At 41.9% G+C, this 22,585-nt stretch overlaps 1 protein-coding gene across 2 annotated transcripts in view; it reads right to left on the reverse strand.

The window, feature by feature from the left end:
* Nucleotides 1-5,772: 5,772 nt before the first annotated feature.
* The window catches only part of LRIG3 (leucine rich repeats and immunoglobulin like domains 3), a 56,344-nt gene continuing 39,531 nt past the window's right edge, over nucleotides 5,773-22,585 (reverse strand). For both annotated transcript variants that reach the window (XM_083574415.1, XM_083574416.1), the window contains 10 exons: nucleotides 21,096-21,167; nucleotides 19,883-19,954; nucleotides 17,610-17,773; nucleotides 13,097-13,417; nucleotides 11,757-12,038; nucleotides 10,452-10,904; nucleotides 10,075-10,239; nucleotides 8,028-8,171; nucleotides 7,627-7,902; nucleotides 5,773-7,156 (listed from right to left, as the gene is read on the reverse strand). In XM_083574415.1, the coding sequence (XP_083430541.1) occupies nucleotides 6,909-7,156; nucleotides 7,627-7,902; nucleotides 8,028-8,171; nucleotides 10,075-10,239; nucleotides 10,452-10,904; nucleotides 11,757-12,038; nucleotides 13,097-13,417; nucleotides 17,610-17,773; nucleotides 19,883-19,954; nucleotides 21,096-21,167 (2,197 nt within the window). In that variant the 3' untranslated portion in view covers nucleotides 5,773-6,908. The remainder of the gene's footprint in view (nucleotides 7,157-7,626; nucleotides 7,903-8,027; nucleotides 8,172-10,074; nucleotides 10,240-10,451; nucleotides 10,905-11,756; nucleotides 12,039-13,096; nucleotides 13,418-17,609; nucleotides 17,774-19,882; nucleotides 19,955-21,095; nucleotides 21,168-22,585) is intronic.

The raw sequence follows: 22,585 nt of genomic DNA on the forward strand, positions 1-22,585 counted from the left end.
CCTGCTAGCTTGGGATCATGGGAGTTGTAGGCCAAAAACATCAGGAGGGCCGAAGTTGAGGAAGCCTGCCCTAAGCTATAGCTTGTTTAGGTTATACGTAAATCTGGCACTGTTCGATACTACATGCACCAAATTCAAAACTTTACCCATTTCCTTCGTCCTGCAGTATACAATTCCCATAAAATGCTTGGCAGGTTAAACCAAGCTATTATTATCCTAGAATTATCAATGTCTCTTAGCACATTAAAGCCACAGACAATTGCAGAGTTTCCCCCCTTCCTTATCTGTTGGATCTGTCCCTCCTATCAAAATACACAAAGCTCTTGTTTATTTGTTATCAATAAGATTTTTTCCTGGGACACCAGTCTCCCCCAGTCTCTTTCCCATGCATGTATGTTTCTAAGCAGGGCAGTATGGATGCTCATCAGACGCCCAATATACATTGTAGACCATTTCTAACACAAAAAATGTAATTAAGATAATGCTAATGACTTTATCAGATTTTTTTCTTTTTAAGTAGTTGAATGAAGTCATGGAATTTGGCTCATAGCAAGAGATCTCTCTGCACACTTTTTATTTATGACTTGCTTTCCACCTACGCTGACACAGCTGGGAATTTACAACGGCACCAAAAGCATTACAAGTAGTAACCTCAGAAATTCCACATTTTTATCGGGCTGCATTATTATGGAACGTTTGTCATGCAGCCCAAACGCTGTCAGTTCTGTAAGTGATTTACGGCAACATCTGAAAGGAAAAAAAAAAACCGAAACAAAAAACACGGGGGAAGGGATAGGAACTCATCCCTGTATTGGACCCTACTGCTTCAGAAGATATTCCTGCCACATCACATTGAGGAACACACAGAACTAGAAAACGCAGCATGCTTACAAGTGCATATCAGGAAAATGTGGCTGAAGAGGTCTAAAAGCAAAGCCCAACTTTTTCTAAGCCATAGTCCTATGCCTGTCTACCCAACAAATTCATTGAGACTTACTCCAGAATCACAGGTTGTGGCTTTAGAAATGTCACACACTAGTCGTATAAAACATCTGTTGAGGGAAATATATTGATTTTAGGTCCTCCCTGAAAAGTACACACAAAAAAGATGCAGCCTAGGGTAATTAACAGGTGGGGCTCAATGAGCACACTGGTTTAATTTTTGATAATATACAGATGCACACAAATCAAAGCAGCAACAAAAAAAATGAAGCAGTGTCTAAGCAGTGTCCATTAAAGCTGGTGAAATTCTAGGTTGCATCCACCGAAGTATAATGTCCAGATCAAGGGAAGTAATAGTTCCACTCTTTGCTGCCCTAGTTAGACCTCACCTGAGTACTGTGTCCTGTTCTGGGTGCCACAATGTAAGATGTGTTAAGTTGTGGGTGAACATATCAGACGACACAGCGATTCTTCAAACAGCTCTTGTTTATTCACAGGCCCGAACAGAACTCAACTGAAGGGTTCAGTCAGCCTGCTTATATAGAGCTCCACTACAACGTAACTGTAACAATTTTCTAAAACTATCCGTTCACTGAACGTCACTTTCGATCCCTTATTTGCATAACTATCTACAGTACCCCCCTGCTGGCCCAGGGTGAGAACTTCAGTACATAACAAGAAGGATATTGAAAACCTGGAAAGTGTGCAGAGGAGGGCGAGGAAAATAATAAAAGGTCTGGAGACCAAACCTTATGAGGAATGATTGAGGAATGTTTAGCTGGGAGAAGACTGAGAGGTGATATTAAAACCATCTTCAAGTATCCGAAGGGGATTCAGATTGTAAGAAAAGAGCTTCTGACGAAACATTCTGTCGTTTCAAACTCATGTCCTATCACCTGCACTACACCTGTATGAATATCAAGCCACAGACTTTATTTGATATCTGCGTCAGAAGGAAAAATAGCGTAGCATAGCTCTGAGTTCCATGAGTGCAGAGTGTCAGGGTCAACTGTTTAGCCTCTTTCTAACTAATAAAACTCAGATGCCAGAAATTGTGTGTGGAAGCAAACTAAAAATATATTTTTGCAATTTTTCTACCTCCAAAAATGAATGTGTGACAACATGTACTCTGGAACTGGTTCCTACATACAGGCACATATCAGAATCAAGGGTGCCTTGTGAAGAAATCATAGTTCTTCCTTTCAAAATGTGCACAAACAGCGTATTTGTCCAGAGGCAGCCTTCACAGCCAACACAAGCGGTGAATGTTTTTTTACTCAGGAATTCCATCTGTAAGACATCTTAAGAGGTCCTCAGTGTCCAGCAATTGGGAGTTGACAATTGAAACTGGAGCTCCTCTATTAGCTGAAAAGTGTTGCAATATGCTTAACAGCATGATACACTTAACCATCATTAAGGCCCATTGATGTTAATAGGAGATTTAAGTACAGTATATGCCTATTTGCTCTACTTAAAATCCATGGAAATCAGAAGTGCCTAACTTTGGGTAGACTGGGCCTTCTGACAAGATGCAAAGCCATAATACAAAAAGCAGAATTTTACACTTGTTTGGGTCCCACCCTCCTCTATTTTGGCTTAGTGTCAATTCTTTCTCCCCTTTTCTGGAATTTCCCAGGACTGGAAAGCCAACTTGTTGAAAGCCTTCTTCTAGGAAGAAGAGGAAAAGAATCCAAAAGTCTGCCTATCTATGCACATCTCACCATGCAGATATTTAGCTCTTTAGTCTAACTCATGGGTAGGCAAACTAAGGCCCAATCGCCTTCTAAATCCGGCCCACGGATGGTCCAGGAATCAGCGTGTTTTTACATGAGTAGAATGTTCCTATTATTTAAAATGTGTCTCTGGGTTATTTGTGTGGCCTGCCTGGTGTTTTTACATGAGTAGAATGTGTCCTTTTATTTAAAATGCGTCTCTGGGTTATTTGTGGGGCATAGGAATTCATTCATCCCCCCCCCCAAAAAAATATAGCCCGGCCCCCCACAAGCTCTGAGGGACAGTGGACCGGCCCCCTGCTGAAAACGTTTGCTGACCCCTGGTCTAACTGTCTATAAAATTAAACTCTGATCTGTCATTAGTGTAATTCTAGACAGAAGTATTGAAAATTGTTGAGTATGAGCATCCAGTGAATAATGAGCTTACTCTTAGGAAAGTGAGTATAGGATCGCACCACGAGCAAGCAAATCTAATTTAGGGTTTCTTACATTACTGTCTCGGAGCAGTGTGTCTTAACCCTGGAAAAATTAATTTCTCTCAAAACACCGTTAATTATCCCCAAATGCTGATATCAGTGTCTGCCACCACATAACCACATCTGGCAACAATGAAGACAAATTAACAATAACAGTCAGAAAACCTGGCAATTTGATAAACAAAAGCATGAAAAATCCATTCTGTACAGTTAGACCACCGGTGACTGAAGATGGATTAGCTTCCTGTCTCCAATGCTAGGGCTGAAATTAAAGAGGGAAATTACACTGCAATCTGGATGCCAGGTTCCTGGATGGGGAGAAAAAGAGAGAGCTTTGACTTCACTGGGAGGGGCAATGGGGAGGGGAAAGGACCTTTTGCTCCAGACTTACTCTCTGAAAGATGCAGCCTACAGATTTCTGTTCCAACAGCTGCTTTCAATTAAGCTTTAAAAAGTCTGACAACTATATAAATTTGCACCTTCAAAGTGAAGGGATTTTTTAATATATTTTTTAAAAAGAGACTCATAATATTAGCCTACAGGGAGCCACATGGGTCTAAGCACATTGTTGAGATGAGGATTCACAACTTTCAGGAGCCCTCGAGTAATGAAAACAGATGAGGGTAAATTAGGCTTTCAATACCTTGATATACATTTCTTACCACTCCACCATTTTTGCTTAAAAATAGTGTGGTTCCCCCACTTTAAACCTGGTCTAGATGAATTGTACCATTTAACTGAAGAATACTTAAATATGTATCTTTAAGACAATAGGGAATTATGTGCTTCCTCCATAAGTTGGCCTCCAATTCCTATCAACTGCAGCTACCATGGTCAATGGTCAAAAATTGTAGTTCAGCAGTATCTGGTGGCCACAGGTTAGCCACCTCCGCTTTACTTTAGAGTAATACATGGATAACCTCCACTTAATATAGGGCTGCAAATACAATGGCTTCTCTGTAATATATGAACTTTGCACATGCAGGGAGAGTAGAGAACGTTTTCAAGTAAGCCCTCTACTGTGTGCATATTTGGAGGTGATGAAAATTGTATCACACACCCTGAAAAATATTTGAGTCCCCCTTAACGCATTATACACAGGGACGTGGGTGGCACTGTGGTCTAAACCACTGAGCCTAGGGCTTGCTGATCAGAAGGTCGGCAGTTCGAATCCCCGCCACGGGGTGAGCTCCCGTTGCTCGGTCCCAGCTTCTGCCAACCTAGCAGTTCGAAAGCATGTCAAAGTAGATAAATAGGTACCACTCCGGCGGGAAGGTAAACAGTTTCTGTGCGCTGCTCTGGTTTGCCTGAAGCGGCTTAGTCATGCTGGCCACATGACCTGGAAAAACTGTCTGTGGACAAACGTTGGCTCCCTCGGCCAGTAAAGCGAGATGAGCGCTGCAAGCCCAAAGTCGTTTGCGACTGGACTTAATTGTCAGGGGTCCTTTACCTTTACCGCATTATACCCAATCATTTTTAGCAATATACTGAGTGCGGGTGGTCAAATCCACAGGCATAGGATGTGGAATACCTGGCTTGGCAATGCTATATGAGCAAAGAACCTTGAGCTTGTAGTCTCAGGATGATCATGCCAGCAGTGTTAATGTGGCTGCAAAACACAATTTTAGGTTGCATTAACAGAACCATTGTTTCCAAGACTCAAAAAGTTATACTTCCAGCCAGACCTTGTCTGGAATACTGCATAAAGTTCTGGTCACAGCATTTTGAGGATATAGACAAATCGGAAAAGGTTCAGAGGAAGGCAACAATGCTAGTCAGTGGTTGTAGGAAGTAACTTAAGTCTCTAGAGTAGCACCGAGGAATCTCTGGCCTGCAGGCCAAATGAAGGCCTTGTTTGGTCCATGAGGTTGCTTAGGCCAAACCATGCTCACCTGTCCTGCATGATCTCAATGGGGGACAAGTAAAGATGCAGCTCCCTACCAAAAGGGACCAGCTGACCATCATCACCTTCAAAACCCTGTGCTTTTGCCCTTTCGGTTTGTGGAAAGGTACTTTCCCCAAAGGTATTGGGACCTGTGATTTTTAACTTGTAACCTGGAATGCACTGTGGACATCAAAACTGTTCTGGGTCTTCCCAAACTGGGAAGCATTGAAATGGCAAATGCAATTCAACATAAGCAAGTGCTAAGGGAAGTACATCAGGGCAAAACAGTCTAACTTTCCATATACAGTGGTACCTTGTGTTGCGTAACCTCCAGGTTCGGGTTACGGGTATACGTCCAGGTTTTGCCACTCATGCATGTGCAGAAGCACTCTATCGCGCTGTGCATGCGTGCAGAAGTGGCGCCTCTAGTTAAGGATTTTTCAGGGTGCGCATGGCACCCCGGAATGAATTAAATCTGTAACCAGAGGTACCACTGTACAGCTTTGGAGTCTGAACTGACAGTGACTGATGGCGAAAGTGTTAGGATATGTGCAGTGTAGCCCCACCACAAGTACTTTGCCCATCAGAGTGTTTTGGCTCAAACAGAGCAGGGTGGCTTTTGCTGTTTTCGAGTGAGGATACGTAAGAAGTAATGTTCCCAGTTACTTCTTTACAATTAGAAGACTTCATCAGCTGTAAGCTTTGTTCCGTTCCTAGGTAGGTAACCTTCTGAAAGTGTTATGAAAATACTTTATTGGGGTATGTTTTCATAAAGCAGGGTTAACAGACTGTTGAATTACTTGGTAAACAGGTTTTTAAACTATTTTTCGATCTTTGGCAAAAAAATAATAATTGGACATTGCTACATTTTGAGAGATGATTTTGTTTGGGAAACTGAAATGGTAAAATAACAAGCATAAAATGATTAACTCATATTCGTTTGGGAATGTTTTCCAGTGGCACGCAATCAAAGATTCAAACAAATCAAACATGTCTGCCTTAAGGAATGCATCACATGTGGATGGGCTGTTCCTTTGCATGTGCAAAGCTCTACATACAACTTGGAATTAGGCCAATGTATGGTGGGTTTGAATATGCTGTTGCTCATTTCGCTCTGCAGAACTGTGATGCACATTGGCGAAGCTGCCTAAATCAAAAGTAGCAGCTCAAGTAAAATAATGAACGCTATCTTGCAAAGGAGACTCACAAGTGCCTTTGTTCAGATGCCAAATATTCTGCTATGGGCGCTTATGCACTGTACTGCAGACAAATTGGTGAAAAGATGGTTGGAGGAGGGAAACGACTTTTTCATTTCTCTGAACATAAAAAGCCGGCTGTATTTTTCTTTTTATTACAGTGCACAAGGCAGCCCAATGTATTAAAAAGTGATATGAAAATATGACCATTTTACCTGCTTACAACTTTGGAATGACCATTAAATGCGTGCACACACACACACACACACACACACACACACACACCCCTTGGAAACAAAACATGTACATATGTTGGTATTCCTTTAGAACACTTTAGCACCCATTTCAACAAAATGAAATCTGTCTTAGTAACAAATGCATAGTTATTATTCACACCATTAATTTACAAAAAGGTACCATTCAGTTAAAACAAAGCTATAAAATTATTAGAAATATATTCTATAAGGAATGTATAATCTGCATAAAAATGTATAATGTTTTGGCAATAAAACTGCATCTGTATAAAAAAAATGTATTTCTTTCTTTCTTTTTGAATCATAGCCCTAATAAAAAACAAGTATGGAGTGTCTTCTTTCCTCTCCTTTTTTAAATAATGTCCACTTTGAGGTAGTATATTCCTTTGGTTCATAAATCAGCTTGCAGGGTAGAGAGGGAGCTATGTATCCAACTCAGAGAACCGAAAAGCAGAAGTCCTAAAATTTTCAGCAGCCTGTTTGTATATACAATTACCACTGTCCCCTTCATGAAACGTCCGGTCTTTTCTGTTATCATCCTCAGACTCTGAGTCAAAATTCAATGATTCACGAGGATGACTTTGAGAAGCTCTTGGCTGCCAAATTGAAGGCTGCCTACAACTTGAGAAGGAATCAAGCTGGTGTCTCCATATAGGTTTCCCAAACGTTCCTGAAAGACACACAAGAGAGAAAATATGTTTGTCAAATGCTCTCCATTAAGAAGGGACAAAAGGCCACCCCACAGACCAGTGAAATGTTCTTAAATCAGATTCACCTTTCTACCTCTGCCTTTTGACACAGTTAAATGTTGAAGTTAGTAACAAGATGCATTTTTAAAATAGTCAACTCCCTGAGTTTAGCCAGAGGCGGTATACATGTGGCTGCAGATTTTCATTCAACACTGTCGCCAGCTGGTTGGGGAATTCTGTGTGCAAATGGGTGCTGAATGCTGAATTTCCCAACCCAATGTTGAAATAATAATAATAATTTATTATTTGCACCCCGCCCATCTGGCGGGGTTTCCCCAGCCACTCTGGGCGGCTTCCACAAAGACCAAAAATACACTAATAATGGAGACTGCATGCCCATGGTTCACATTTATTTGCTTTTTCAAAGCTATTTTAACCACTGAAAGCATACCCATGAAAGTGCCGCTTGTAGTAAGAGGAGGAAGCTCTTGATTTCTGCTAAATTCACATGCATCCAAATTCAGATGCAAGCTTCTTGTTCCACTGTCTTCACGCTGAGTGTAAGCAGAGGGGAGCAATTTACTACTTGGAGGGTGTATTCCAGAAATGCTGATATACTGGTCAAAAGGATCTTCAGGCGGGTGGGGATAGGGGTAGCATTCCTTTTCCTTCAAGCAGCTTGAGTCATACAGGTCCGCACACACAGTCCTTTGCTCTGGATTGCAGCCTTAAACAAACACCATAAGCAAAAAAACAAGGTTGGGTTAGCTTCGCTAAGCAAAAGAGAGCCTTCAAAAAGAGACAATGAAATGCAGCAAACTATTTTATATATACATATGGAATGAAGATTACCTGCGTGGTATACATCAAACATATCTGGGCCACATATATTGCTTTTCAAATATATACTTCCTGAAGTTCCCAGATAATGACATAAGAATGGATCTGTTACAGCTTCCAAGTCATTTTCGCTGCAGTTATCTGTATGACAAATTCCTTCAAAAGAGAAATGGTGTATAGGTCAGGATCCCTTTAACAGTTATATATGAATACATATTATAAAAAAGCTATGCAGTGAATAATTTTTTATTGATTTCAAAGCAATATTATTTTGAGGTACAGTGGTACCTCGGGTTACATACGCTTTAGGTTACATACGCTTCAGGTTACAGACTCTGCTAACCCAGAAATAGTGCTTCAGGTTAAGAACTTTGCTTCAGGATGAGAACCGAAATTGTGCTCCGGTGGTGCGGCAGCAGCAGGAGGCCCCATTAGCTAAAGTGGTGCTTCAGGTTAAGAACAGTTTCAGGTTAAGTACGGACCTCCGGAACGAATTAAGTACTTAACCCGAGGTACCACTGTACTCGTTTATTTCTTTATTAAGTGTATTTAGAGTCCACCCTTCACCCAAAGGTCCCAGATATCATACTAATTTGAGAACTTAATGAGATTTTTCAGAGTTAGTGGTTTCCAGTGTTAAGAGTTGTGCACCCTTAACATCCAGTTCCCCAGAGTCTATTTAGATGGTGTAGCACTGACCACGCTGTGGGACATCTCAGCTTTCTGTAAAAATGCCCCTAAATTCTAGAAGCAGCTTGTCAAAGGTATGGAAAAGCTGCTGCTTGGGCAGCGTGGCAGCGGAGAGGATCTCCTAACAACATTCGTTATAAAGAACTGACTGTGCAGCCCTCTAGATCACAGTCATTGGCAGGGTCACTGTCATAATGTTCCTTGTCAAGTTAGGTGCACTTATTCTGGCACAAGATTTCCTCAACAGCGAGAGCTAGAACAAGGGTGGGGAATCTGTGGCCCACAAGCTGTTGTCCCATCATCTCTGATCATTAGTTGAGGCTGATGGGAGTTGCAAGATGATGATGATTATTATTTACAGTAATACCTCTGTGAATGTCCACCTTGTCTAGCGTCCATTCCAGTGTATGTCCGCAGCAAACCCGGATGTACCAGAATGGGTTACTTCCGGGTTTGCCGCTTGAGCATGTGCAGAAGCTCTAAATTGCGCTTCGCGCATGCGCAATAGCGCAAACCACACCATGCGTGCGCGCAGATGTGGCGCTTTGCCCTGTGTCCTTTTCGGTTAGCGGCCGGGGCTCCGGAACAGATCCCAGCTGCAAAACGAGGTACAACTGTATTGTTTATACCCTGCCCATCTGGCTGGGTTTCCCTGGCCATGCTGGGCAGCTCCCAACAGAATATTAAAAACACGATAAAACATTAAACATTAAAAACTTCCCTAAACAGGGTTGCCTTCAGATGCCTCTGGGGGGGCCACAGTCTCCCCACCTCTGATCTACAGCGTTAAGTAGGGCACAAAATACAGCTGCCACACCAAGTCCTTCTGTTGCATCTCACAGAAAGAACCAGTGGATACAGACTTTGCCTTCTGGATATGGAAGACTTGGGAAAGTACTAACTTGGAACAAAAGCACCTCTGCATGATGCTGGGGAATGGGGAAAAACTGAACTTATCCTGTCAAGACAGAAAGGTCTCAGCTGACTCTCTTGCTGAAGACGCTTGGTAGCATTCGGATCACTACTGTATTGATGTCCTTGGCCAGTGGTTGAAAAGCTTGGCTCCAGGTGGAAAATAAAATGAAAGAAAATGCACAAGAAAAATCTCCAAGCCATTTCCTGGAAGCACTCCTCAGCAAGATAAAAATGTATGAATTTGCATCTGTATACACCAATGATCTACTACTAAATGCTAAAAGATGGCAAGTGTTTTGATATTCCAATACCCTTTAAGGGACCATAGCCATTGTTGACAATTTTCTCATCAACAGAGTCTATCTGTCGAAGAAGCTACCCTCCATGAATTAAGGACAATAGTGATTGGATCTCTAGCTTTCGGATGGTACACTTCAACATTTTGAATGCTTACCGCCGCTGTCTCTTTGTTGTAAGAAATATCCTCCCATGGATGAGGATGAAGATACAAAATGATGTTGACTTCCATTCTCCAATGACCCATATCCATCTTGCCTTTCAGCTAGAGTTCCTTGGGATGACAGATAGCTTGGAATATCAGCAGGCAGATTTGTCTCATCTGCGATTTAAGCAAACACACGGAGCTATCAGCATCGAGATTCTTTGCTGCATTTTAAGGCTAATGAGCAACAGAGGGATGTATTTGAAAAGCTATTCGCTCTTCTGAATCGGAGTCAAGAGACACAAATAAGCCTGGAAGAAAAACCTCTGTAGGTTAACCACAAACATATTTCAGTCTGCTCTTCCAGTGCCAAGTTTCAGTTTACACACCTGTGTTTGTGATGCTGCAATCTTCATTTCTCCTTCTTGTGTGGTATATGATGACCACCCACACGAGGGAAGTGCCCACCACGCAGCACACCACAGCTATGATCACAACGCCCACAGTGGCCCATCCATCATCGTCCAAAGACGGGGCAGCATTCTGAGGAGAGTCACAGGTTGGCGTGGGAATTACGCTGAGGCGGATGTTGCCTCTCTCTGTCCCAAGAGTATTAGACATTTCGCACGTGTACTTCCCAGCGTCTTCAAAATCTGTGTCCACAATGATGAGCAACTGGTTTCCTGCTGCAAAGAAATGCCTCTCCGTCACCATCAGAGTGCTGTCGTCTTTGGTCCAGTTAAGCCGAGGCGGGGGGCTACCACCAGCGATGCACTGCAAGACAGCCGTTTCACCTTTCGTCACCGTCCGGTCCAGCAAAGGCCTCAAAAACGAGGGCGTTTCTGAAGGAGGGGACGGGACAAATATATAAATGTTACCAAGAATGAATCTTTATTTGCGTCAGCCATCAGTAATAAAACAACAATATGATATACAAAGAATAGAAAGAAAAAGTCAATTATATAAAATACATTTTAGGGTTTTGAATCAATAGCCAAATAGTGGATCTTATTCTGATTGCCCAGCTAAAAACCTTGCAACCTTTGCTGTCACCTGCTCATCTTGATCTGCCAAGAGAAAGGACACTGTGGCAGTGGTTGGGCGACCCGGAATGGACAATAAAAGAGGGGTGATAATCTCATTCCTCAAGTCTTTATAAAGAGTCAAGCCAGAAGGGCATGTACCACTGATTCGGTACTGCCATCTCCACAAGGACATAAGTGTTTTTCGTGTGGAATCTGTTGGAATCGTCCTTCAAGTACAGTCAAGGGCAATACATTCAATCTTGAGAGAGTAAAAACGTGTCTATATTTTAGAATTGCTAGGTTATGCAGATAGGGTGCCAGAGAGTCGAAATGGGAAGGTGGAGAATAGTCAAACCATGGGCAAAATTTCCTTATAGTGGCCAGGTTGTTCTGACACTCAATATCATTTGGGCGCTGACAAATTAGACTGTTTGCTTTACTAAAACCCAAAGTGAGTAGCTGTTGTGCTGATAAACCACAAGAGTGAAGTTTTTGACAGACAATTCTAGTCCAGGCGCTCTTGTGACAATCTTACAGCACTAGGGATATTAGACTGGGGGGGATTTGAGTCCAAGTCCTAAAATATCTCTAAAACTTTAATCATGTTACCAGCAAGCAAAGACAAAGGGGCACCCCCAGTGTTCAGTTGGCAATCACATTTTATCTTACCTAACACTGTTAACGTTGCATTAGCAGAGATGCTCCCAGCAGTGTTCTGAGCTGTGCAGCTGTAGACACCAGTATCTTCGATTTTGACATCCACTATAAAGAAGACATCGTCCTCGGGCATCACGTGCATGCGTCTCTTACGTGCTGCAGGAAAGTCAGTGCCGCCATCTTTCTGCCAAGCGATCTGGGGCACCGGGTGGCCAACTGCAGCACATTCCAGCCGTGCCATTGCCCCTGCACGGATGGTGAGATCCATGGGCATCTTGGTAAATGAAGGAAGCACTACAAAAAACACGAAAGATGCAAAGAGATACAAGTGAGTTTTCTTATTAGATAGCGTACAGACCACAGTTTTCAGTATGCCCATACAATGTAAGTGGAATCGGTGTCACCACTGATTCATGGACAATTGTTTCCCCTGCTCTCTACCAGCTCAACTGGGTCTAGATTTTTTAATGCCCTCCGAAGGAAACATCTGCAAGCTGCTTTTGAAATAAAGACTGATTTCAGGGAAGCACATACAGGGCAATCATTTCCTCACCCCAAGCACTAGCAGCATAACATTACGAAGTGGCTGCTTGCTATGCTATCAATTCCGTTGCTGATTCTCTAGTTTATTTGGGGACAGATGAACCTGTCAATATCAGTTTCTCTCGGTGTGCCTTGCTTCTTCATCAGATTTTTTTTTTATTAAAAAAAAATGTCTGCATGAATATCTGTATGCAATTCCTGCCGATATTCACATTTTGCATTCATACTGTGATTTGAGAAAGGCATCACAAAATTTGTAGATGTGCATATTTTGAATGATTGCTGCCTCCTGGTTTACGCATTAATTCTGGGAGTGTGAGTTGTGTGAATTTCTCCCCCATGATACTGTATTTCATTTTACATATTTGACTGAATGGTCTCTTTAACTGGGTATATCTTGGATGGCAATTCTTTGAATCTTTGATGAATCTTTGAATCTTTGATGAACCAAATGCAGTCTACTTTATATAAATAATTTCTAAAGAATCAAATGAGGTTTAACAGGTTGTGACGTACACAACTCGGGAAAACATATATATGAATTAATCTTATTTTAGACAGACCGTATTCATTTACATTTCACTCCAAGGTTAATTCTGGGACAACTTTGTTGGATATACTGAATCCGAGATATATATATGGTTTTGGTGCATTCAAATATAATGTACTTTCACATTTGTTCCCCATGTGTCCAGAGAAGGCCGCTAACAGCATCTCAACTTCCAGTATCCAAATATTTCGGGTGATGCCTTTTGGATTACATATCATATGATTTTTGTTTAATATACAGATAATCTCAAGATGCTTACTGTTCACTGTGAGTTTAGCTTTGACAGAGTAGGATGAGCCAAAGTGATTTGAAATAACACACTGATATTTCCCCTCGTTGCTGAATTCCACATTGCGCAGCCTAAGGATGGTGGTATATTCCATCACTTCGCCGCCCTGTGCCCTGAGATGTGCGTAATTCTCCATTTCAGCATCATGCAGCAATTCATTGTCCTTCTTCCAAGCAAAAGTCATCGGGGAATCGCTGCTGCTGGCGGCTGAACATATAAAACTTAAATTGGAACCTTTGATTGCTGACTGAGTTTCAGGCTGTACAGTTATCTGTGGCTTTGGAAAATCATCTGTGAATATAAGAGCAAAGGGGGGGGGGGAGAGAAACGAATTGCAATAAGCTCAGAGACGAAAGTGAGAGACCAGACTAGACCTTTAATTATAGGTATGGAAGAATCAAGTACTTAAAAGAGATATGATGCAGATTTCCAATCAGCAGTCTAAATCATGGGTGGTGAACCTTTGACTCCAACTCCCATCATCCCTGACCATTTGCTACAGTGGCTGGGGTCTGATGGGAGTTGCAATCCAACATCAACTGCAGGGCCACAGGGTCCCTCATCCCTGTTCTAAATGAGGGAGTACTCTTGAGGGAGGTTCTTTTACCAATAGCTGGGGAAGCAGGTGACACTAAACCACTGAGCCTCTTGGGCTTGCCAATCGGAAGATTGGCAGTTGAATCCCCGCGACAGGGTGAGCTCCCGTTGTTGCTCTGTCCCAGCTTCTGCCAACCTAGCAGTTCGAAAGCACACCAGTGCAAGCAGATAAATAGGTACCACTGTGATGAAGATAAACAGCGTTTCCGTGTGCTCTAGCTCCTGTCACGGTGTTCCGTTGCACCAGAAGCGGTTTAGTCATGCTGGCCACATGACCCAGAAAGCTGTCTGCGGACAAACGCCGGCCAACAGCGTCTGGTGGAACACTAGTTCCGCATCTCAGGTCTACAGAGTAACTTTGTTTGTACTTGAGTTCATCTCAGAAACTGTGTCCGCCAAAGGCACCACCGTTTCCCAAATAAGGAAGCAGCACACATACACAAATGGATCCTCTGTTTCTTGTCTACAGAAAGAGGACGTTGCTGGATTGGCTCGGGCAAGCAAGCTCAGGCCTCCCATTCCCTCTGATGTTTGGCCATGCTGCTTTCGCATGTGGTTGGGGGTAGGTGGGGCTAAGAGAAGATAAACAGGGCTCTACTGAATCCCATCAGGAAATTGTTGTACTCTGAAAACTATAACATTTTGACCAATCAACTCATGTTTAACATTTCACTCATGAAGCAGAAGTACATTCCAACTGCAATTCTCTATGCATTTATCTGGCAGCTGAGTCCTACTGAACTCAACAGAGCTTGTTTCTGAATAGCCTAAGATTGTGCTGCCAGTTTCCACCGCTTGTCAGCTATTGGCTTTGCCACTGTCAAGGGAGTAAGAGGTGGCATGTTAAAAATCAGGTTCCTGGCCTGGTGTAAAATTTCATTGCTTATAATCGCAGCAACTTCCATATTGCCTTTTCACCTTTTGGGTTGTGCAGCTTTGGCCCAGGGAATACCAGCTGACAACTATTGCATAATCAAACTATTGCATAATCATATGATGATCATACACAACAATGGATCACCAAGATTATTTTATATTTTAAATCTCATTTTCACCTTCTTCTTTTTTTGAAAAAAAATGCCTTTAGGTCTAAAATTTATCATCTTTTGATAGCTGGGAGAAGTACAAATTACATCAATTTCAAATTATAAGGACAAAGGAACCGGTAAGCACACAATTTCATTTTGTTAAAATGCCCCGTTTCTGTTTCCTCTGTTTCCTTTCTTCCCAGAACTTTAACCTGGCATGTTGAATTAGCTTCTAAAACCACATACACACAGAGAGAGTTGTTTTCATTAAATTTAGAAAGACATGTGGTATTTTTCTCCTGCTGAGCAATCATTTTAATGAATGCAAGGATGAATATTTAAATTACTGTCATTCAGCTGCAAGTTCTGAGAATTAAGGAGCACAATTCTTTTTGACTGAAAATATATCTTTAAGCAACATTTCCCACTGAAACATTAACGTGATAACTAGGCTATGGAGATCAAAAAGTGTTTATTCAATTCAATTAATGTGTTTAGTCCATTAAAGAAATTTTTGTCCAGTTCTTGGTATATGCTGCAAAGAAAGTTTAATTCAAACAGTAACTCTCTCAATTAGACATGAGGGATTTATTTTAAAAGTTATTAAGAAGCCGTATTGCAAAGATGCTATAGCATATATATTTGTAATGTACTGCATTTTGGGGCTTCCCAGTTGAATGCTTGTAACATTGGTTCAGCTGAAAGCATGTCTCTTTCTTGTAGAAGTGATTTTTGTGGCTTAATTTCCCATCTCTAATAATGGGGTCAATTATGCTTTTGGACCTACAGTTTCATTAGTTATATTTTACAGCTCTTCAGAGCAAGCCATGGTAGGTTTTTCTTTTTACAAAAGCTGCATTTCTGCTGCCCGTTATGCATTCATAAATCATTTTCTTTTAATGCCAGTGTTAACTGTGTACAAAACTCCAGCCCAAGTTTGCTTAGGGCCACCAACTATGGCCATTAACTGTGGCTATGAAAGAACACTTTTGACAGTGGTTCAATGAGCAGCACATTCATGAGCAGCACAAAAATAACAGAAATCCTAGACCTGAACCTTCCTGCTATTCAGTACTGGTGTGTTTTTCACTGTAAGAAAGATAAACCAGAGTTAACCCCTCAAAAATCCACAATGCATGGCAGAGTGTTTGCTCTTTCTGGTCAGTTCCTGTTACCACAGGCTCCCTGCTTCTTTAAAACATGCTCACATTTCATTGGCTGTCAGGGTTGGACAACCTCTCTCCCTTCCATTGTGAACCGAGAGATGCAAAGATATTCTCACTGTGAGTGAGGTGATGCAGCTGCCCTCCAATAGGGTCTAATGAGGAAAGTGCCCACATCATTAGGGCTGGGCGATATATCGTCCAAAATCAGTTTGAAGTCCATATTAGGATATCCGTTTCATAATTTTTGACCTGGTGATATATCGCGAATCATGATGTGTGTGCTATGCCAAAAACGTAACTTGAGAAAAACCATGAAGACAGCCAATGTCTCCACATAAAGGTAAAGGTAAAGGGACCCCTGACCATTAGGTCCAGTCGTGACCGACTCTGGGGTTGCGGCGCTCATCTCGCTATATTGGCCGAGGGAGCCGGCATACAGCTTCCAGGTCATGTGGCCAGCATGACTAAGCCGCTGCTGGCGAACCAGAGCAGCGCACGGAAACGCTGTTTACCTTCCTGCCAGGTATTTATCTACTTTATTTATCTATTTATCTACTTTATTTATCTACTTGCACTTTGACGTGCTTTCGAACTGCTAGGTTGGCAGGAGCAGGGACCGAGCAACGGGAGCTCAGCCCCTCGCGGGGATTCGAACCGCCAACCTTCTGATTGGCACGTCCTAGGCTCTGTGGTTTAACCCACAGCGCCACCCGCATAATTCCATCCTTATTTCAGACACTGTGCTATATCAGTATATTGTGAAGTTTAGCTGGTGATATATCAACAATGCTGAAAACGAGATACTGCCCAGCCCTACACATCGTTTTGTGGTCCAATCTCTTTCTACTCTCTTAGAAATGAAACTATGCCCAAACAAAATTGATCGTGGAAAAGACATTGGAATTCCCTAATTTTGGGGGGTGGGGTGGGTGGAATAATTGTGCTGAGTTGCAAACACAGAAAAGTGAGTCTGTGAGAAAATAATTCCCTAAAGATCGTGAGCTCAATAGAACTTTCTGGGCAGCTGCTAACATGCTGGTCAAAATAGAACGGATGCCTTTGTCCCACCTCTGACTCTTCTCTTTAGGAGGTGGGAGCCAGGAATGTGAGAGCTTTGCTTGAGCTCTCAAATGTTCTTAAATGTAGGAGTGCACAAAGGCCATAAAAATGAAATATTGTGCTTAAAGATGACTATGTGGATTTTGTATGTTAACAAAGCTACTGAAGAACATCTTAACCTCTGCACAATGAAGGTGCTATTTATATTATACATATTCCTGGATTTTTGCATTTAAGAACACTAAGCATGCATCTGTCTAAACATTTCACAGCATGCCAAAATATTTAGAACAATGCTTACCTAAGTGGCATTCACATTTTAAGCCTACCAGCATATATGCATTTGCCACCACAAACCACTGAGCCTTCTTTTGTACACAATATGCAACTATGCAGTACACAAAACCTAATCCTAAACTGTCATTCCCCATCTGAAATAAAGCCACAAACTTGAAATATCTGCAGTGCAGAGCTCATGAACAGTGGAGGGTGGGTGGGAGAGAGTATTTTAAACAAACAAGCAAAACTATTAACCCTCACAGTTCAGGTAATAAAGCTAAAGGTGTTTAAATCTGCCCTGAAACATCAATCTAGACGGCAATGAAAAAGGATTACAAAAAACAACAACCTTACCACACACAAAATCTTCTAGGCTGACAGCAAGCACATTCCTCCCTTTTAGTATCTGAGGGTGGGCACAAGTGGCATTGACGAAAGCCTGGAAATTGTTGTCCATCAGCCATTCGGGTAGCCATTTCAGCTGGCAGTCGCACAAAAGGCTAGATGTGTTTAGGTACCTATAAAACAAAACAGGAGCAGATTCCATTCATAGGAAGCAGAACTTCACAGCTTCCAGAGCAGGAAAGCAGTATTATATCAAACTCGAAGATAAGTTAAGCACCAAAACTGATCACAAAAATCAACGGCATTGCACTGATTTATTTATTTCGTTTGCAGCCTGGCCGGTCTCAACATCTCAGGGAAGGTTCATGGATAGGTGGGAATCATGGGCTATCAGGTGTGCATGTGTTGGAGGGAACATATTACAGGCTTCTTCCTCATTCTGGTCCAACACATACATAAGAACTGAGTGTGTCAGTGTGTACAAGCCTCCTGCCTCACTCCTAACCTACCCAGATGTGCTACAAAGCCAGCATAGAAGGATTAACTTTTTATACGAACATAGAAAGCTGCCTTATACAGAAGCAGACTATTGGTCGATCTAGTTTGTATACGCCTGTATACCTGAAGGAGCGTCTCCACCCCCATCGTTCAGCCTGGACACTGAGGTCCAGCTCCAAGGGCCTTCTGGCAGTTCCCTCATTGCAAGAAGCGAGGTTACAGGGAACCAGACAGAGGACCTTCTTGGTAGTGGCACCCGCCCTGTGGAACACCCTCCCATCAGATGTCAAGGAAATAAGCAGCTATCTTATTTTTAAAAGACATCTGAAGGCAGCCCTGTTTAGGGAAGTTTTTAATATTTAATGCTGTATTGTTTTTAACACTCGATTGGGAGCTGCCCAGAGTGGCTGGGTAAACTCGGCCAGATGGGCGGGGTATAAATAATAAATTGTTGTTGTTGTTGTAGCTGTTGTTGTTGATTGTCCACACTGAATGGCAGTAGCTCCCCAGGGTTTCAGACAGATGCTAGGGATTGAACCCGGAATCTTCTGCACGCAAGGCAGATATTTTATGGCCCTTTCCCTATACTTAGAGGAGAATGAGGGGGACAGAAACAAAACCTTCCCCTACCTTACCTCACTGAGCTAAATCCTGTGCTGGCTCCCTGGTATCAGAACCAGGGTGGTGGAGGAGGAAATGACTTAAAGAAGCAGAGCCCAGGGTTTGGTTTTGTGTCATGTACATGCAGCTGAACAGGTAAGTGTCTAGTATAGTCAGTGCCGGATTTACATATAAGCTAAACAAGCTATAGCTTAGGGCCCCACTTGCTTGAGCCTGCCAAAAAAATTAAAGAGAAAAAAAACTGGATGTACATTCCAAAATATAAGATAAAAAACAAATAAAATAAAACCTACATACAGCAACAGTGTTTTTGTTGTGTAGGCTCCTATGATGTAAGTAATGGGCCCCGCCTGCTAGCCTATTCCCTAAAAATATCACTGGTTTGCTCCTTTCTATATATAGGGTGCCTACATTCTGCATGTGCAAATGGCTTTAGATACCTATTAGGTCCATAAATTACCATATAGCATATATTCAACACAAAAAACACTGACAATTTGTTGTTGACAAAGGACAGCTGGACATATAGAGGGCCACATTACCTTCAGTAGCCTAGGCCCTCATCAAACCTAAATCCAGCCCCGGGTATAGTTCAGAGTAGCCCTCACTTTAGGTAGGTAGGGAAAGAATTTCTGTCTTATAGGACCAAAACAGAGTATTATTACTTGTTGAGCACGAACATCTAGAATTATCCTTGCCTTAGCTGTATCCCTCAAAATACGTACAGTGGTACCTTGGAAGCCGAACGGAACCTGTTCCGGAAGTCCGCTCGACTTCCAAAACGTTCAGAAACCAAGGCACAGCTTCCAATTGGCCGCAGGAGCTTCCTGCAGCCAATCGGAAGCCACACTGGATGTTCAGGTTCCAAAAGAACGTTCGCAAACAGGAACACTCACTTCCAAGTTTGTGGCGTTTACGAGCCAAAACTTTTGAGTCACAAGGCATTCCAGAACCAAGGTACAACTGTTATATCCTTTTTCAGATCCACAACACCTTTTTTCTTAACTGTGCCCTATGTTGTTCGACAACGACGTGGGGAAGTTGCTAAAGGTACTGGTTTTCAAAATAAATGCATTGTCATTACTACCAATGTCCATTGCTATGATTATCTGATATATTCAAACATAACGCACGTCTCATTTGGGCAAAGTAGAGACACTTACAATTCTTTAAGTTTCTTCATTTGTGAAAACGTGTTTCCTTGAACCGACATGATGGCATTGTTACTTAGATCTCTGCGGGTGGAAACAAAAGGAAAAGGCAAAATGTAGGATCACAAGGCAAACAAAGTCAAAGCAAATTCTCACATTCTGCTAAAATAAAACATGAAAAAGAAGCAGCTTGTACCATATAAGTACCACTACACAGAGGCTCATTTAAAAGATAATAAATCATAGAATTGTAGAGTTCGAAGGGACCGTGGGGATCATCTCATTCAAGCCCTGCAGTATAGGAATCTTTCACCCAACGTGGGGCTCAAACCCATTGGGTCTCATGTACCACCTGAGCTACCCCAGTTGTATGATTTGACTATATTTCCTAGCTACAATGCAATTTGGCAGGGGAATGCCATCTATAGACCCTATGCTGCAACACAGAAAGTCGTCTCATACTCAAACCATCTCTAGCTCAGTCTACACTGATAGGAAGCAGCTCCCCAGGGTTTCATAGAGGGCTTTCTTCTCAGCCCTTATTGGAGATTGAAACTGGGATGGCAACTGGGAACTTGGGTGTGCAAAGCTGTTCCTTTGGAGGAAGAACTGTGAGGGGAGAGACTCCATCAGGCAAAGCCTCTTTCCACCTGCCTTGCCCCACCCTCCGGTCCAGGGTCTCCTCATAAGGAAGCTGTTCCTGGAGGAAGAACTGTGAGGGGAGAGACTCCATTAGGCAAGGCCTCTTTCCACCTGCCTTGCTCTACCCTCTGCTTCTTAATGTGTATTGTATTTTTTGATGTACTGTGGCTTGCTGTTGTTTTATTGATTATAGTTTAGATATTATTGTAACTGTTGAGTGGATTTCTGTTTAACTTTTCTATGTTGATATTATTATTTTATACTATTCTAATGATTGTTGAATGTTACTTTTTTGATGGAGGTTGCCTATTTTAAAGTTATGTTTTATTATCACATTTCTGTATTGCATTAGATTGTTATAAGATGTACATTTTTTGTTTCTTCAGCTTGTAAACCGCCTTGAGTATTGTCAGATAGAAAGGCGGTATACAAATTAAAAATGATGATGATGATGATGATGATGATGATGAAGAAAGCAGGAGCTCTACCACTGACCTATATGCCCCCTTGAAGGTTATCATTGAGTTGGCATCATAGCATATTTTAAAAATTGTCTGGTTCAATGTGATTTTCAACTACTTACAGGTGTTCAAGTGCATCCAGACCAGAAAACGCTTTCTTAGTAATTGACCTAATCCGGTTTCCCTGGAGTAGCCTGGAAATATAAAACACTTAACATGTAACAGATGAAAATGAAATAGATGCATGATTTTTAGAACCGTTAGGAGAGACTCTTGATAATTGCTTTTAAGGCATGTTTTACTGCACTGTGTCTGCCTACCTCTCAACACCTTCCTCTCCTAAATATATACAAGTATTCTGCTTCAGTTACTGGAGAGATGAAGGCATGTTCAAAGCCTTTTAATGTATATAATTTGGTGAAGCTTTTTTTTTTTTTTTGCAAGGGCTGTCAGCCAATTTATTTCTACATCTGTGCATTGTGAAGAAAATATCTGCATTCTAACAGAGCCATTGCCTCTGAATGCTGGATTGCCCTGCCAAACATCTGCCACTGCCTGCCTTATGTAGCTTTCCACTAACATGACTGCCTCTAATTTTGACTCTGAAAAATCCTGGGTCTTATGTGAAAGGTATAAGGACTGATTGCACGACACCATGCATGCAGTTAAGATAATCAAGTCTTTTCAACCTAAGAGTATTTGGAAACTTTTTTTGTATTTAATGAAAAGAGAGGTGTACTGAAAAAAAAGGCACACCAAGGAAGGCCAGGTTAAATTAAGGTGACTCCAAAGAGCAAATCAAGAAAAAATCCTGGTCTTTCTGGACTTTTGCTCCAAGGTTTCATAGGATGTGTTAATTCCTACTCTGCCTGCCTCCACTTTAGCTACCTTTGTCTTTCCTGATTACCCTTCTCCCTCCAACTATAAGCTAAACAAAGCAGATTAATATGAGAATCAAGCTTCTGGTAGCTTTGTACTGTTGCAGCTCAGACCTCAGCAGAGAGGGCTGTGTCAGGGAAGTACAATGGTACCCTGGAAGTTGACCGGAATCCGTTCCGCAAGTCTGTTCGACTTCCAAAACCTTCGTAAACCAAGGCGTGGTTTCCGATTGGCTGTAGGAAGCTCCTGAAGCCAATTGGAAGCCATGGAAGTCATGTCAGATGTTCAGGTTCCAAAGAACATTCACAAACCGGAATACTCACTTCCGGGTTTGCGGCGTTCACGAGCCAAAACGTTCAACTCGCAAGGTGTTTGGGATCCAAGGTACGACTGTAACTGTTAACGTACAGTCAAGCACCCTAGTGGCCAAATCCACCTTACAGATGACTTCCAGCTTCCCTCAACCACCAATACTAGCAATCTTTTCTTTTTTTTTTTATAAATTTTTTATTGGTTTTTCAACACATATTAAAAGACAAAACAACACAATACATTAACAAACAAACAAACAAACATATAAACACGTATAATTTCTTAACCTTTCTTTCCTAAAACCTTCTTTCACCGACTTCCCCATACCTCCCCTTTCTGCATCCCTGTTTTAAATTCTTCCAGCAACCCCTAATTTCAATTTCTCATAAACACTTTCTTTAACTCTTTTTTCTTTTTCGTA

This window comes from Podarcis filfolensis (assembly GCF_964270895.1).
Source record: "Podarcis filfolensis genome assembly, chromosome: 10".
Classification (NCBI taxonomy): domain Eukaryota; kingdom Metazoa; phylum Chordata; class Lepidosauria; order Squamata; family Lacertidae; genus Podarcis; species Podarcis filfolensis.